Genomic DNA, 14,560 nt, shown 5'->3' with positions numbered 1-14,560 from the left:
AACCCTAAGGAGAGGGCTGAAGCAATCCTTAATCACTTCTTCCCATGCTGTCTCCAGATTCAAAATGGCACTGGAAACTCTTTGTGGTAGTACCATGGTATTACAAGTAAGGGTCACGCTTTCTTTTGCTCTTATTTATTTATTTTTTATATTTGATATACCACCAGGGGCCTGCATAAAGGCATTTAAGTGGTGTACATATTAAAATAAAATTTAAAAAAAGGCAGGAAGGGGGTGAATGAGAGAGAGATGTGTGATGAGGAAGTCAACTGACCATTTCATATTTCTCCATGCTCACCATCCATCTTCCATCTCTGTGTTTGTATTTTCCCCATGTTCAGCATCTCCCTTATCTGTGCTTCCTATACTTCCCTTTCTAGTATTTCCCCTGTGCCCATCTCCATGCCTTCATCATCTCACCATTCTCTGTCCCTATCCCCTTCCCATGTATGCAGTATCACTACTCTATATCCCTATGCTCCCTAAGTCCAGCATCTCCCTTCTGCGTTCTTATTCTCCCCCATGCCTAGCCATCTTCCCTCTGTGTCCATATACCACCCCATGCAGCATCCCCTTTGTGTCCCTGTTTTTATGCTCCCATCCATGCCCACCATCTCCTCTCTTTTTATATATCTCTCTATATCCAGCTTCTCCCCTCTCTTGCTCTCTTACCCTCACTTTTTCCACCCTCCTTCCGCTATGTTCAATATTTCATTCCCTCTTCCTTCATTCCTTTGGTTCATCATCTCTGTCCCTTCCCTTCTCTCTTCTGCTCCCTGCATCTATATCCCTTCCCTCCAGCCCCCATCCCATGGGTCCAACACCTCTCTCCCTTCCCTCTAGCCCCCCTCCCAGGGGTACAATAAATCTCTCCCTTCCCTCCGTTTCTCCCTTCCCTTCAGTTCTCATGTGTGGGTCTGGCACCTTTCCCTTCCCTCCATCTCCAGACCCCCTCCCCCAATCGTGTCCAGCACTTCTGTCTCTTCCCCCCCAGTCTCCAGACCAGATGCAGCAACTCTCTCTTCCCTTCAGCTCCAGCTCTGAAACTAGCCAGCCAGTCAGTATGCCCCCATGGGTCCAGTAGCTCATGCAACCCCCCCCCATCGCAGGTCAAGCAGCTCCCCTCCCTCTTTCACAGGTCAAGCAACACCAGCAAGCCCTCCCCGTGGCTAAAAAAGCAAAAACAAACAAACTCTGAAACCCTGTGACTCTCATACTTGCAGGTTGGCCTAGCCTCTCTATGCCTCCCTCCCCTCTCTGTCAGTACCTTAGGACTGGAGCTTCAGCAACCAAAGAAAGAACTTCACAGGCCTGCTCCATAGTAAAATTCAGTGACCCCCCTGACAAATCATCCATCACTGCCTTTACAGCAGAGGCATTTTTCAGGGGGATCACACTCACTCTAAAGGACCTCTGCCCTCAGAGGGTACCATCTTATACCCCTTTGTTTCTTCACAACCGGGGTATAATATATTTCACATTCACGTTTTTGCACACATTATTTTTCTTTTGGTACTCATTTTCATTACTACCTTTAATAACCATATTCAAGCATTGTTCAAATTGCATCATCATCTCTCTTATTTCACTTCTCCAAAGTTCCTTTCCCTTTTAAAGAAACTTGGACCATACACAGAAACATTAACCAGATTTCATTGGTCATTTCTCTTATTTCACCTTCCCTTTAAGGAAACTGGCCCCCATTGCATCCCATTTTTTTTTCTCTGACCTTTCCTCATCTTAGATGAACATTATTGCACTCCACTTCTCAGGCAAGACATGGCACCCCACTCCCAGAATCCATTGTACCTCAGAAAGGGTCATATTACCCTCCCCCCCTCCTTTATAGGAGTACTAGGCAACCTCCCAACCAATACTCCCAAGTGGATTCTAACCTAACATAATTATTCTTCGACTTATAGTTGGTTGGGCTGAGAATTTTTCTGCACCCCTTCGTAAAGAACAAAGTTACTGGACTACATAGGCATGGATTAATGAGACAAAGTAAACATGGATTTAGTTAAGGGAAATCTTGCCTCACCAACATATTACATTTCTTTAAAGGGGTGAACAAACATTTGGATAAAGGTAAGCTGGTCAATATGGTATATTTTGTAACTTCTCAAAGCTTTTCTATTCTCAACATACGTATGTATTAATGAGAAATTGATTGGTTTTACTATGTTTTTTTGTAATTCCTGGGAATATCCAGTCTATCATTTTTATAAATTGCTTCAAATTCCATAGGAACAATTGCAGGGTATAAAATAAACTTGTAATTGTAATACCTCATCTTTGTTGTTATCTCTAGAGAAGTCTCCTACAACTCTATGCTAAAAAAGCATCAGGGAAATTCCCGTCATGCCTATCATGTACATAGCACCAACTGTTATTGTCATTTCCTTCTCTTACCTCTGTTCCTTTACTGTTTTAGGAAGTTTGAAACAAACATGATGGCAGAAAAAGGCCAAAGAGCCCATCCAGTCTTCCCATCTGCAGTAACCATTATCTCTTCCTCTCTCTAAGAGATTCTACGTAACTATCCCAGGCTTTCTTGAAATCAGACACAACCTCTGTCTCCACCACCTATGCCAGGCTTTCTTGAAATCGGACACAGCCTCTGTCTCCACCACCTCTACCGGGAGACTGTTCCGTGTATCTACCACCCTTTCTGTAAAAATGTATTTCCTTAGATTACTCCGGAGCCTATAACCTTTTAACTTCATCCTATGCACTCTCATTCCAGAGCTTCCTGTCAAATAAAAGACTCAACTTATGTGCATTTACATCACGGAGATATTTAAACGTCTTTATCATATCTCCCCTCTCCCGCCTTTCCTCCAAAGTATACAGATTGAGATCTTTAAGTCTGTCCCCATATGCCTTATGACAAAGACCACACACCATTTTAGTAGCCTTCCTCTGGACCGACTCCATGCTTTTTAATATCTTTTTTTAAAGTATGGCCTCCAGAATTGTACACAATATTCTAAATGAGGTCTCACCAGAGTATTATACAGGGGCATCAATACCTCCATTTTCCTACTGGCCATACCTCTCCGTATGCACACTAGCATCCTTCTAGCTTTCACCATCACCTTTTCAACCTGTCTGGCCAACTTAAGATCATCACATACAATCACATCCAAGTCCCACTCTTCTATCATGCACTTAAGTTCTTCACCCCCTAAACTGTATTGTTCCCTTGGATTTTTGCAGCCCAAATGGATGATCTTGCATTTCATAGCATTAAATTTTAGCTGCCAAATTTCAGACCAGTCTTCAAGCTTTGCCAGGTCTTTCTTCACATTATTTACACTATCCTAGGTATCTACTCTATTGCAGATTTTGGTATCATCCGTAAAGAGGCAAATCTAACCCGATAGCCTTTTAGCAATATTGTTTATAAAAATGTTAAAAAAAGAATAGGCCCAAGAACAGAAACTTGAGGCACACCATTGGCAACATCCCTTTCCTCAGAGTGATCTGAACAAACTGGGGGAATGTGCAACGAGATGGCAGATGAAGTTCAACGTTGAGAAATGTAAAGTACTACATGTGGGAAGCAGAAACCTGAGGTACAGCTATACGATGGGAGGGATGTTATTGAATGAGAGTACCCAAGAAAGGGACTTGGGGGTAATGACAATGAAGCCGACGGCACAGTGCCGCTAAGAGAGCAAATAGAATGCTAGGTATAATCAAGAAGGGTATTACAACCAGAACGAAAGAAGTTATCCTGCCGTTGTATCGGGCGATGGTGCGTACGCATCTGGAGTACTGCGTCCAATATTGGTCGTCGTACCTTAAAAAGGATATGGCGTTACTCGAGAGGGTTCAGAGGAGAGCAACACGTTTGATAAAAGGTATGGAAAACCTTTCATACGCTGAGAGATTGGAGAAACTGGGTCTCTTTTCCTTGGAGAAGAGGAGACTTAGAGGGGATACGATAGAGACTTACAAGATCATGAAGGGCATAGAGAGAGTAGAGAGGGACAGATTCTTCAAACTTTCGGAAAATAAAAGAACAAGAAGGCATTCAGAAAAGTTGAAAGGGGACAGATTCAAAACAAATGCAAGGAAGTTTTTCTTCACTCAACATGTGGTGGACACCTGGAATGCGCTTCCATAGGGCGTGATAGGGCAGAGTACGGTACTGGGGTTCAAGAAAGGATTGGACAATTTCCTGTTGGAAAAGGGGTTAGAGGGGTATAGATAGAGGATTACTGCACAGGTCCTGAACCTGTTGGGCCGCTGCGTGAGCAGACTGCTGGGCACGATGGACCTCAGATCTGACCCAGCGGATGCATTGCTTATATTCTTATGTTCTTATGATCACTACCCTCTGTCGCCTTCCACTCAACCAGTTCTTGACCCAGCCTGTCACTTTGGGACCCATCCCGAAGGCACTCAGTTTATTTATTAGATGTCTGTGTGGAACACTGTCAAAGGCTTTGCTAAAATCTAAATACACCACATATATCCAATTCTCTGGTCACCCAGTTAAAGAAATCGATCAGATTTGTCTGACAAGACCTACCTCTTGTGAATCTATGTTACCTCTGGTCCTGTAATCCACAGGATTCCAGAAATTTCACCAGAAACTTTACCATTTAAAAGCGTTTCCATTAATTTGATTACCACAGAAGTCAGCCTTACTGGCCTGTAATTCCCTACTTCTTCCTTAGTTCCGCTTTTGAGGAGAGGGACCATATCTGCCCTTCTCCAGTCCTCCGTTACCACTCCCGACTCTAGAGACTCATTGAAAAGGTCAGTCAGCGGACCCGCCAGAACTTCCCTAAGTTCCTTCAGATGTACACCATCGACCTCATCACTTTGTCTACTTTTATTTTAGCTAGCTCCTCACAAACACAACCCTCTGAAATAAGAGAAAAGGTAGAATCCAGTAGAATTTGTGTCACAGTGTTTAATTGCTAGCCCCTCCTACAGAACTGTTTGATAAGGAACAAATACTTCAGTTCTGTGTTCATGGAAGAATATCATGGAGAAGGACCGCTATTGGCTGGCAAAGTTACACATAGGGATGAAGTGGATACTGCACTGTTCATGGAAGAAAGTGTTTATGAACAACTTGAAAAATTGAAGGCAGACAAAGCCATGGAACTGGACGGGACCCATCACAGGATATTGAGGGAGCACAGAGATGTTCTGGAGGGTCCTCTTAAAGATTTGTTTAATAAATCTTTGGAAACAGGAGATTCTCATTTTTATTTTTTTATTTAATCCACAAGCCTGCTTTTAGGACCAATAGAGACCCTTGAGGAAGACTATTGTGTCAAAACACGTATCGTGTTGGGTCCATATGTTTCCAGCAGTTTGGGCCCTAGATATTTTTGTGTGGATTATTTATTTGTTTCAATAAAGCCTTCATCTTGGACATCAACTCTCCACAGTTTTTTTGCTTCTTGTTCATGTCCTCTTTGTGGAGGGAACAGGGTCAATTTTCTTGTTGTTATGAACAACTTGAAAAATTGAGGGCGGACAAAGCCATGGGACTGGACGGGATCCATCCTAGGATATTGAGAGAGCACAGAGATGCTATGGAGTGTCCTCTTAAAGATTTGTTCAATAAATCTTTGGAAACAGGAGAGGTTCTGTGGGATTGGAGAAAAGCTGATGTGGTCCCTCTTCACAAAAGTGGTCACAGAGATGAAGTGGAAAACTAGAGGTTGGTAAGCCTCACTTTTTTTTTTTTTTAATTCTTTATTAATTTTGAAATAAATATAAAGTGCAATAGAATATACAAACAAATGGTACAATAAAACAGCACTTTTATCTCACAAAAATGATATAAGTGTATTTCCCCCTCCCCCCCCCCATTCGCCCTCCCGGGATGTGTGTGAACTTTCTTTTAGAAATTAAAGGCTTATACTAGTGATCTTTTTTTTTTTTTTTTTACAAATGTCACCAATGTCCCCAAATTTTTTATGTCCCATCTGTTCCAAATTCATTCGCTCAAATCTATAAAATTGGCACAGGGTTTCCCACCAGAAGTTAAAATTCAGCCTATTCCAGTTTTTCCAATTTTTTGTAATTAACTGTATAACAATCCCTATCATAATGAGAAGTAATCTGTTCTGACATGCACTAATTGGACTCTTGGGGCTCCTTTTATGAAGGCCCATTAGGGCCTTAACGCGCAGAATAGCGCGTGCACTAAAATACTAAAATGCCACGCGCGCTAGCCGCTACCACCTCCTCTTGAGCAGACGGTAGTTTTTTGGATAGCGCGTGCTATAGCCAGTTCCCTGATGCCGGCGGCTTGGGGGAGGGCAGGGAGAAAGAAAGAAAGGGGGCAGGCAGGGAGACACAAAGAAAGGGGGGCACGGAGACACAAAGAAAGAAGGGAAACAGAAAAAAAGAGGGGACAAAAAGAAAGAAAGGGGGTATGGAGAGAGAAAGACAGACAGAAATAAAGGGGGCATGAAGAGAGAAAGATAGACAGAAAGAAAGGGTGCATGGAGAGAGAAAGACAGACAGAAAGAAGGGTCAGGAAGGAAGAAAGAAAGAAAGGGGAAGGGGCAGGGAGAGAGGAAGAAAAAGTTGTGGGAGGGAATGAGGTCTGGAGGAGAGGAAGCATACAGGAGGCTGAAAGAAGGGAAGAAATATTGGATGCACAGTCAGAAGAAGAAATCACCAAACAACAAAGGTAGGAAAAATGATTTAATTTTCAATTTAGTGATCAAAATGTGTCTGTTTTGAGAATTTATATCTGCTGTCTATATGTTGCACTATGGCCCCCTTTTACTAAACCACAATAGCGCAGGGAGCCTATGAGCATCGAGAGGAGCACAAGGTATTCAGTGTAGCTGAATGTAGGAGTGTGTGGCGCAGTGGTTGGATCTACAGCCTCCGCACCCTGGGGTTGTGGATTCAAACCCCGCGCTGCTCCTTGTGACCCTGGGCAAGTCACTTAATCCTCCATAGCCCCAGGTACGTTAGATAGATTGTGAGTCCACCGGGACAGAGAGGGAAAAATGCTTGAATACCTGATTGTAAAAACCGCTTAGATAACCTTGATAGGCGGTATATAAAATCCTAATAAACTTAAACTTAAACTCCCTGCACTAAAAACTGCTATTGCGGTTTAGTAAAAAGGGAGGGAGTATATTTGTCTATTTTTGTATAGTTGTTACTGAGGTGACATTGTATAGAGTCATCTGCCTTGACCTCTTTGAAAAAAAACCAGAATATAAATGATAATTCACATTTTCTCTGTGTACAGTGTGCTTTGTGGGGGTTTTAAAAATTTTATTGTTGGTAGATTTTTACTTGGTCATTTTTAAAAGTAGCTCGCAAGCTTAAAAAGTGTGGACATCCCTGCTCTAGAGGAGAGGAGGGATGGGGAGATATGATAAAAACATTCAAATACTTGAATTGTATTAATATAGAACCAAATCTTTTCCAGAGAAGGGAAATTAGTAAGTTCAGTATTGATCCCCATCATCAAAATAACGGTGTGAACACTTCCCTGGAGAAAAATCTTCCATGCCTTAAATAAATTATGAAAAGCAAGGGACTAATTGTGAGCTCCCAATTATAACAGTCCTCCATTTTAGATATATGATGGGCAAATCCTTGGTGCTGATAAATTGAACCAAAGAAGAATCTCCAACTATGCTTAATCTCCTTGCTTCTCAGGAGCTGCAGAAGTGATTAGAAGCTTTTCTTCCTTTGAAGAGTAGACTGAGAATGTGGAAATAATTCCCAATTTTGAAACTGAATAATATGTTTGGGGACGGGAGTCAGCTGGTGATGGCCAACATATCTTTAAATGCTGGCCACCACTGGCTAAATTAGACTTGGATATTCAGTATCAGTTGCTATCCAGGTACTGGCACGGAATATCTGGATCTGGGGCAGCTGCCGAAAGTTACCCAGGTGCTGCCAATGTTCAGTCGCTGTACCCAGATAGCTATCTGGTTAACTTAGGACATCCTTTTTGCACCTGTAATTATAAACTAGGTCTGTACCGAATATTTGCATTCCATTCAAATTGCCCCTGAATTAGTGCCCCAAATATATTCGCTGAATAGTGATTTAAATTCAAATAAACTGGGGCTCTACTGTGCTAAATCCTTCTGAAACAAACATGAGTTCTGATTTCATGTCACTTCTTTTATTATTTGTTATGTTAAAGCTCAGTGTCCATTACTTATATTCGATATTTGTATTCATCCGAATAATATTTTTCATTTGTATTTGGCTGAATAGTAAAATATACTATTCTGTACATCTCTAATTATAACTCAGAATGTCTTGACTTTTGCCTATTCATCGTAGATGTAATATGTTGTTCTGATATTTCTTTTATTATTTAACAGGTAATGCTACATAGCAACAATAACACCTAAGAAAAAAACATAAGCAAACATTTTTGATAGATTTTACTTACAATTTCTTTTCTTTGCCCCGATCCCAGTGTATACTGCTGAGTATCTTCTAGAAAACGTATTTTAATATTGTAAACCTTCTTTCCATGAAATATAACCAAAACATATGGTTCATCGCTGGATTTCATAGAATGGTCTCTGACTAAGAATGTTCCATCCTATATTATAAAATAAATGATCATTTATTTTAAAATGTAATTATTTATCTAAAATACTATAATACTTATGGCAAGGATAATCAATTATGGTCTCATATTAATAAATATTGAAAGTTACTGATGTATACACATGGGGATTGATATCGCTATGTAACATTTTTATTTTTTCATGTTTCTGGGTAATAAGTGTTCTTTCTTAATTGCCTATGCCACAAAAGTATAGAAAATGGCTATTATCCCCCTGAGACTTTGCTTTAGTGACCGGGACATAAATATTTTGAAATTTACCTTTTCTGCAGAACATTCCAGATTGATTTCAAGCTGAGTAAACTTAGGGACCCATTTACTAAGGCACAAACATCCGGCAGATACATTTTACTATGTATGCAGTCAATTTACTGTTTCAAGAGGGAAAAAAAATTTCATAGAAGCATTTGTTAAGATGTGTGATATCTGCAAGGCATATTTCGGCATGCCTGCTGGGGATCAAGACAAACCTTGGGCACCTCACTTCACATGTGAGCACTGCAAAAACTCTGGAAGGTAAGACAATTTTGTTTCTCACTAGGATGGCAAAATTTTCTGCTATAAAATTTCTTAGAATGTTTAATTTTTTAAAAACATTTAAATTTTAAAATTTTCAATGTTATTTGAAAATATATCATATGAAATATGTTGCGAGAGTCTCGTACACATTAGTCATAGATAAAATAAATTTACTTAACATAAAACTTTATTTATGAATCACAGATACCTTGTGGTCCTATGCAATTTACAAAAGACCAGCACATTAACTGTTAAATTTACAATCGATTAAAACCATATAATAATTATTTTCTGAATTTATTAACCAATAAGTTTTCATTAATCTTCTAAAATGCATGTAAGAGAATGATAGTGAAATTAATGGTCGAATTATAGACTCCCATTTGGCTACTTGGTAGGAAAGTAGATTGGTTACATACTGTATCTTTTATACTTGAATTCCATTACTGATGGAAAAGCAAAATAAGTAATATTTCACAAAAATTCTTTTGTTAAAGAAATTGAAAGATGAGCATAAATAAGAAGGAACTAAACTAAACATGATCTTATAACGAACACATCCCAATTTGAATATTATCCTGGCCTGTATTGGGAGCCAATGTAATTGCTGGTAAAAAACAGAAAGATGATCAAATTTCTTCAGATTACAAATCAGACACACTGCAGAATTTTGGATCATTTGTAACTTTTGGAAATTTTTATAGGAACCCACTAAGTATATCATATTGCAATAATATAAGATACTTAATAAAAGTGATACACTAATAATTGAAATGGATTTTGTTGTTCTACAAGATGGCACAGAGGGGATAAAAGCCATGAAGTTTGCTATCCCAAGAATTTGGCGGGAACCCACTACCACTCGAGCAAATGCTACTTCTGCTGGTAGACTCTTCCAAATGTTAAACTGGCAAGCATGCATCTGCAATAACATAACTGGACATTCCTTCATCCATCACCGTGGTGCCACATTGCCCTCAGCTCCCTATATCCATTCCCCCAGAGAACGAGCAGCTGTCTTCAGAAGAGAGCAGCAAGACAGTGAGGGAGATGTTGTAGATCCAGTTACAATATCAGTGGTGCAGCTAATGAGAGAAACTCATACTGTCCAAACCAAAAAGATCTTAACAACTTGATCAGAGATCTTGGTCTCACCAAGTCCAATCATGTTGAGCTTTCGACTTCTAGGCTCAAGCTGTGGAACTTGTTGGATGAAAGTGTGCAAGTCACAGATCAGAGGAAGTGTCACTAAGCTTTTTCTATCATCTTCATCCATCAAAATGTTTGAGGCAATTGGAATCACCTGAAAGAGTGCTGTCTCTTTATTGACAGTTTATCCAGGAGCATCAAAGCTATGATGCTCCATAACAGGGGCACAAAGGCACACCACCAAAGGTGGGATTGGCTATAGCAGCCCGAGTTCTCTTTGGGGAGAAATAACATCAAATGGGAACCACTGGTGGAACCCCGAAAGGTGCTGATGCCACCACATCAAACCGAGCCTAATGAAACAATTTGTCAGAGCTCTAGATAAGGATTTGGCAGTAAACAAGTATCTTCAAGACATCTTCTTTAATCTGTCTGAGGCAAAGGTCAAAGTTGGTACCTTCATCAAACCACAGATAAAGAGTGGAGTGCAAGGGGAAGGAGAAAGCGGCTTGGAACAGCTTTGCCACATTGTTTTGGTGCTTCCTGGGAAATCACTATGTGGAGTCAGTTGAGAATCTTATGAAGAATTACAGTAAAATGGGCTGTAGGATGTCTCTCAAAGTCCATGTCCTTGATGATCATCTTGAGACATTCAAAGAGAATTTGGGACCATACTAGGAGGAGCAAGATCAGCACATCTTCCAGGATATACTGGACTTTGAATGCCATTACTAAGGACAATATAATAAGTACATGATGGGAGACTACATCTGGGGGCTGATTCGTAAAAGTGATCTCAAATCTCAAATCTTGAAAAACTATTCACTTCTAAATCTTCTGTGGTCATCTTCATTTAACTTCAATATAAATACATGTTAATTATGATTCATATGTTGCTTTTTATGACGTAAGAATAAAAGGATGAAAATTTGGCGTTTTCATGTTTTAAATAGATAAACTGCAAAATTTGACTATCCTGGTCACAAAAGCAAAGATTTATGGAAATAACAGACATTTTCTATACTTTTTAGGCATGAGCAATTAGAAAATTACACTAAGGGGGATATTGTATAAACAGCGCCAACTCCTAAGTTAACTGAGAAACACCATTTAAAATGGCAAAAATGGTAAAATTAAAGCGCCTACTGGTGCCTAAATAAAAGGTTTCGGAATCATGCCTACATAGGCGCTTTACAGCGCTTACCACCACTATGGGCATTGCTAACACTGGATGTGATGTTGTAGCGCTCTGGGCCATGGTACAAACCTCTACCGTGGCTTAGTAAAAAGGGGGGGGGGGGGGGGTAAGTAGGTGCTTAGATTGGCTTGGTGTGCTAATCTAGGTGCTTAAGTTTAGGCATCATTTATAGAGAAACCCATACTCGATAAATGGCTTGTAGCAGGCTGGCCTGGAATGCCAGGAGAGATCAGCACTCAGCACACTGATAGAAAGTATAACAAAAGCTTTATTGTTCACAATTTTGAGTTTAATAACAAGTCACCAATAGTACAATCAACAATTGTCTCCTCTGGACACTCACTCTCTTAGTGGGAGCTCTCCTCCTGAATTCATCTCTGGATAATCTGTGCTTCCCAAGGTTTTTGTCAGCAGGTTTGTATCAGCCTCTAGCTAGGGAAGCTTTCTCTCCTCAGTGACATCTATCTCACTAACTCCCACTTTGCTATTTAATCCTCATCTTTGCTGAGCCCCACCCTTCTGACTCAGCAGGATTTCATCAGTCTCCCAGAGTGCCTCAGTACTGGGCTGTATAACTCAAGATACTTTGGAACATATAGTTTACTCTAGCACTCCCTACTGCCCAATGGCCTACCCCCTAACTATCTCTTCATGGAGGTAGTTAGGGGGTAGGCCGTTAGTGTAGGCAGACTAGATGGGCCGTGGCCCTTTTCTGCCGTCATTTTCTATGTATCTATTAAGGGAAAAACCCCTAAATCTGTTAAATGGCACCTTTAGTTAGGTGCCTACCTTTTATGAAACTTCTATAAATAGCGCTGTTGCATGATTGACATGTGATTGGCGGCCATTTTATAGGGGGCCGCTGCCGATAGTGCCGCTTATAGAATCCAAGCCTCAGTGTCTTAGGCTCTCCCATTTCCATGCCTAAATGTAGCAGACATGTGGGCAATTTACAATATTCAGTAAGTTGACTGCCTAAATGTTTGCCTTGCCTATTGACCACCCATGCTCAGCTCCCATACAAATATACTTCATGCTATTTGAACACATATTTGTAGAATACCACTTTAGTACCCAAATGACATTGTCATGGGTAAGTGTCCACTTAGGCATCAAGGCCCTGATTCTGCAAAATATGTCTAAATTTAGGCGTCCTTTGTAGAATCGTGCTCAGCAGAGTTCAGCACTGTTTAGGCGTCTAACTTTTTAGGCATCCTTTAGAAAATCGGGCCCGGATTCTTTATATGACCCCCATCCCTGGCATCCTATACAGAATCGGAACAAAACCCGCCCAAACTAAACCCGATTCTGTAACCGAAGTCCATGTTGCAGACACCAATTACAGAATCGGGTTTGTTTAGACATGGCCTCTATACTTAATCACGACAAGGGATATCCCTGCCGCGATTAGTATGGGGGCCGCGGCAATGGCCGCCAGTCTCCCCTCTCCCCCCGATGATCGCGGCAGGAGGGTGCCCAACCCCTCCTGCCCACAAAACTCATGATCACCGGCAGGAAGGTGCTTAACCCTTCCTGCTGGTAGGCCCCGCCTCCCGAAGATCACTGGCAGGAGGGTACCCAACCTCTCCTGCTGGACCCCCCAATGACCCCCCCATCAAAATGCCCCAACCCCCTCCCCGGACCCCCAACGAAACTCCCCACCCCAGAACCCCCCCTCAGGCTTACCCGCAAGTGGCCGGATGGGTCCTTGCACCATCCAGCCAGCAGATCCGCCTCCGTCCAAATGAGGTGGGCTGGCCCCTCCCGTCCCCAACCCACAGGATCCTAGGGCAGGATTGGCCCAGGTGCCTAAGGCCCCTCCTATGGTGTTTTGATGGGGGGGTCATTGGGGGGGGTCTGGCAGGTGGGGTTGGGTACCCTCCTCCCGGCGATCTTTGCGGTGGGGCCTACCGGCAGGAAGGGTTGAGCACCTTCCTGCTGGTGATCGTGGGTTCTGTGGGCAGGAGGGGTTGGGCACCCTCCTGCTGTGATCATCGGGTGGGGGGGGGAGAGGGGAGACTGGCGGCCGTAGCCGCGGAACCATTATTAATCGTGGCAGGGAGATCTCTTGCCACGATTAAGTATAGCGGCCACGTGTACTTACCATGTAAGCCAGAATTTTGCTGGCCTACATAGTAAGTGTCTCCCACTCTACTAGGGAGATGCATAGGGCTGCCTAAGTTCGCCTAAGGCTTCTGCCTAGCTTTAGGTGAGTGTAGGCGGGCTTGCGGGCCTCCCTAGGCTCCCGGAGGCACCTTCAATATAGGCGACCTGCCCGAGGAGCATTTTTTTTTTTTTTTTAAACATGCCTCCCGATTGGCTGATTAGACAGCTGTAGGACGCCTACAGCTGCCTACAATCGGGACTCACTTTGCAGAATCAGGGCCTCAGGTTTTAGTTGAGATTTAGATGTCCAAACAATGTCCATAGAACTCAGATCTAACTGAAGCCCAAGCTAAGCTCAAAAGTAGATCTGGTTTTCATTTGCCTACAATATAGACATCGTAAATGAATCAAAGGACGCCCAAATTGAGTCATTGCCCAAACCACGCCCATTCCACGCCTACACCTATTGAGTTAGGCGCAAGTTTTAAACATGGGCGTCCGTGAAATTGTGGTTTGTATCACTTGTTAAGACCCTTAATTGGCTCATTAACTACTTAGATTGGACGCCTAAAGCACATCTAACTTTAGGCATGACTTAGATGCCCTTAATATAATCAGGGCCCTTATGTATTAAGCATATTTAGGCACATAGTTGGTATGTAAATGTAAGCAATATTTCAGAATTGCCCATACAGTCTTTTAACCAGGCTGAGGAGAGCAAGTTTCATCAAGGGATATCTACACTGGTAAATTACTTTGAAAATTGTCCTTATATCATATGAGGTGCTACACAAAAGTTTGGGGAATGTGAACCGCACGTACCGCTAGAGGTGTCTAACAGTAGGCTTTGTGAATCAGTGTGCCAACGAGCATACAGTTAAGTGGTCATGTTGTTTTGTTCTGTTTGTAAGGTTGTGTTTTAGTGACTCAGCGGATTTCGATATGACGGATTTTACTATGCAAAAAAATCTGCATCAAATTTTGTTTCA

The 14,560-nt window shown here is 41.8% G+C and overlaps 1 protein-coding gene across 1 annotated transcript in view; it reads right to left on the bottom strand.

Annotated features, from left to right (window-relative positions):
- The window catches only part of CLNK (cytokine dependent hematopoietic cell linker), a 95,410-nt gene that overhangs the window by 2,467 nt on the left and 78,383 nt on the right, over positions 1 to 14,560 (bottom strand). The window contains exon 14 of the mRNA XM_033959478.1: positions 8,417 to 8,572. Coding sequence (XP_033815369.1) covers positions 8,417 to 8,572 — 156 coding nt within the window. The remainder of the gene's footprint in view (positions 1 to 8,416; positions 8,573 to 14,560) is intronic.

Source organism: Geotrypetes seraphini, chromosome 1 (genome assembly GCF_902459505.1).
Source record: "Geotrypetes seraphini chromosome 1, aGeoSer1.1, whole genome shotgun sequence".
Taxonomy (NCBI): Eukaryota; Metazoa; Chordata; class Amphibia; order Gymnophiona; family Dermophiidae; genus Geotrypetes; species Geotrypetes seraphini.
This window is presented reverse-complemented; position numbering and strand designations above follow the sequence as displayed.